This window comes from Dichomitus squalens (genome assembly GCF_000275845.1).
Source record: "Dichomitus squalens LYAD-421 SS1 unplaced genomic scaffold DICSQscaffold_18, whole genome shotgun sequence".
In the NCBI taxonomy this organism is placed as follows: Eukaryota; Fungi; Basidiomycota; class Agaricomycetes; order Polyporales; family Polyporaceae; genus Dichomitus; species Dichomitus squalens.
Genome location: NW_006766900.1, coordinates 443,407 through 446,459, shown reverse-complemented (window position 1 = coordinate 446,459; position 3,053 = coordinate 443,407). Strand labels below are relative to the sequence as shown.

Here is a 3,053-nt window from a genome sequence, read left to right as displayed (position 1 = left end):
GCGATCAGAGCTCGTCGGCGCTCCTGCCTGCCTCGCTCGTCTCCACTTACTCGCTCAACAGTCAGTCGTAACAGGCAGAAGGGTGCATGCGGGGGATAGGATGGATGAGGGGAGTGTGGTGCAAGATATAATCTGTGGCGGAGCGACGGATCGTGGCCTGTTGTGCGGCGCAAGTAGGCCTTGTGGGTGAGGGCGCGGTGAAAGGGAGCTAGGACAATAAGACATTTGTATGGTGTTTGAGGCGTAGAAAGGATGGACGAACGCACCTCATCGTCATCAGGTCGTACAAGACGGCTGCAGAGGGCGCTATGGGATCAGGCGGACTTGAGCGGCACGCTGTGCTTCGACGGACGGCAGGCAGGGATAAAGTATGAGACAATGTTGCGATCCGACACTAGCAAGGTGATATGCGGGCAAAGAGAATGATGGGAGAGACAATGAGGCTCGGTGCATGTCTGGCCGAGCAGTGCATGCCATAGAGAAGAGTTTGGGAGTGACGGGCAACGTGGGACGTCAAATAGCATCGCCGTCTCGTGGTTCCACTGCGGTGCAGCCCGGACAGTGGTGTCCATAGCCAGGCGGGTACTCAGGGAGGTGGGGGATGCGAGCACTCGCCCTGCTTGCACAGATTGACTGCCTCTGACTTGAAACGCCAGTGTTGGAGGTGACGACGGTGATGGGATGGTCCCTTGGCACTGGGCAGAGTAGGGTGTCGATGGAGCGATGAGAGGCTGGTGTGCCGGACAATGAGAATGCCCCTGGTTTGACACCAGGGATGTGCGTGTGCCCGCGAGACGACCTTGCTCTTGAAGGCGGGCTTGTTCTGCGATATTGCGATCCTCGAACGGTCTATGAAACACCCTATGCACAGAAAGGTCTCGTCCTCGCTGGCATCGCGACATATGGGGTCGCAAAGGAGCGGCGTGGAACAAGATGGGGAACAAGGCGGATGCAGTGACCCGAGGAAACGGACGCCGTTGTGTGAATTTGAGGAGACGACATACCTTTTTTAGCCTGTAGCAGCGCTCAACCATCCTGCTGGCACTCAGCCATCGGGTCTTCGTGTGCAGGATGAGGTTGAGAGGCCGTTGAAGGCCTTCCTCCTCCTTGAGCTGTAGCTTCTGGAACAGCTGTTTGCGCTGTCCAGAGGCTTGTATCTGCAAATGAGTCGGTTAATGTATGCATGCTCATCACCGGGTCAACTCTGGATCCTGATCTAAATCGGCATCCAGAGTGCACCGCACTTCGCAGAAGCAAATAATGCCTTTCCTAAAATAGAATAAAGGACTTACCTTCACGGCCAAGGTCCGAAGAATGGCTATAACATCGAGGCCCCCGTTGACAATGCTTTCTTTCAATGTCGGGTCATACTCCCAAATTGCCTGCTTGTTTTCCACAACAGCCTTCTGTGTGATTGCCCCCATAAAGTCCTCGACACCTAACTGCACAATGTGCCCGTAACAGCTAGATACATTGTTTTCAGCGATAACCTTATATAACATTGCACGCCCATAACGTACCCGAGATTGCGCTCGAGCGCATGCCAATCGGCGCCAATGTTGTGCTTCTTAAGCCGCTTTGCAATGGCCTTTGCACTCGTATAATTGTTTGAAGCATTGTCGTTCGTCATGTGTCCGAGCTGATACAAAGATAAGCCTATTGTTGTCACTCATTCAACGTCACCCTTACTTTGTGTGCCTTTTTAGAAGTCACCCTGCAATGATCGAGAAAAAGGATAATATAGTGGCCGAGATTGGAACCAGAATGATCGCCTAAGAGCTTGTGAAATGCGGCAACCTCGTCTCGGAAACCCCAGGAGCCGTGCAACGAGATTTCGATCCACTGTACCATTAATCCCATATAGGGATCTGAGGTGTGTGGGGCGGTCCAAGTGTCACAGAGAGATGAGACTGCGCCTGGTGCGGCTGCTATGTCGGCACGCAGGCGTTCCATATACTCGACAAACTTATTGGTGATATTCGTCCGGATGGTTGAGCGGGACGGCAACTCGGCTTTCATGGTCTTCGGGCGCATTATGACCAGACAATTTGTAAATGTAATGTCATCCGCCAGAGCAAGGGCCTGAGAAAACAGATATGAGCTATTGTGATTCAAAAAAGAATGATAGACTCTTTTCGCAAGCAGTTGAAAACCGGAGATCCGGGCTCCTCATTGGTGGAGAATGGGCGAGGCGCTGATTCAAAACGGCTTTCCAAAAAACAATATTACGTACCTGGTCACCGCAGATGACATGCTGTGTCACGGCCTCGAGAATTCCCTCAACCGAAAAGGCCGTCGGGGTTTCAACCTTCTTCACCACACCATCGAGCGTCGTCTGGCCCCCCTTTTTCCCGCCACCCAGGTTCTCCTTTGCTGCTCTTGCATCCTTGACCTCGTCTGGCACTGCTCGTTCATTTTCCTGTATACCTTTCTCCTGGCAGAGCTTTGAGTATTGTTTGTAGTGTGCGCTCGCGATATGGCGGTGCAGCGTCGAGTTTCCGCCTCGGAAGAAACCCGCCCACTTCCCCTTTGTCTTCTTCAACCCCTTGTCCTCACTAACCGGTATGTTATTGACCCAATGCTGCTATGGAATGACCTAACGTACCGGCATATAGAGCACCATGAGCCCGTCTCCTCCTCTCGGCGCCCTTCTTCCTCATCCACAAATACAACTGTCTCGCGCACAGAGAAGATCAGCCGGAGGTCCTGCATCATCTCCTTCTTCATTCATTTTTTCTTCGGGAGGGTGAGTTCTTCGTTGTCAGATGACTGGACATGTTTATCAGGCGAGTAGTCTGCCTTAAACACCATCACACACACCTTGTTGTCTCCATACCCAACCCCATCCTCCTCTCCAGCATGCTCACTCTCCTTGTCGCCCTCCGGGTCATTGTCTCGCTCATCACCTTCCTCATTGATCTCGATCACCTCATTGCTCGTTCCCGCCATCTTGCCTCTCCCTCCCATCGACTTCTTTTGTGCCGCCCCGGTCTTCTTCTTCTCGCCCACCTTCCCCTGTGTCTTCCCTTCCCTCGAAACCCTTCCCTTCGCAT

At 53.0% G+C, this 3,053-nt stretch overlaps 2 protein-coding genes across 2 annotated transcripts; both read right to left on the bottom strand.

Annotated features, from left to right (window-relative positions):
• Positions 1-1,358: 1,358 nt before the first annotated feature.
• DICSQDRAFT_13628 (uncharacterized protein) lies at positions 1,359-1,630 on the bottom strand (the record flags this gene model as incomplete). Its single annotated transcript, XM_007366532.1, has 2 exons — positions 1,359-1,464; positions 1,521-1,630. Coding segments are annotated over 2 exons (216 nt in total), but the record flags the coding sequence as incomplete, so codon positions are not given.
• Positions 1,631-1,938: 308 nt separating this feature from the next.
• Positions 1,939-2,299, bottom strand: DICSQDRAFT_12402 (uncharacterized protein; the record flags this gene model as incomplete). Its single annotated transcript, XM_007366531.1, has 2 exons — positions 1,939-2,082; positions 2,234-2,299. Coding segments are annotated over 2 exons (210 nt in total), but the record flags the coding sequence as incomplete, so codon positions are not given.
• Between the last annotated feature and the right edge of the window lie 754 nt (positions 2,300-3,053).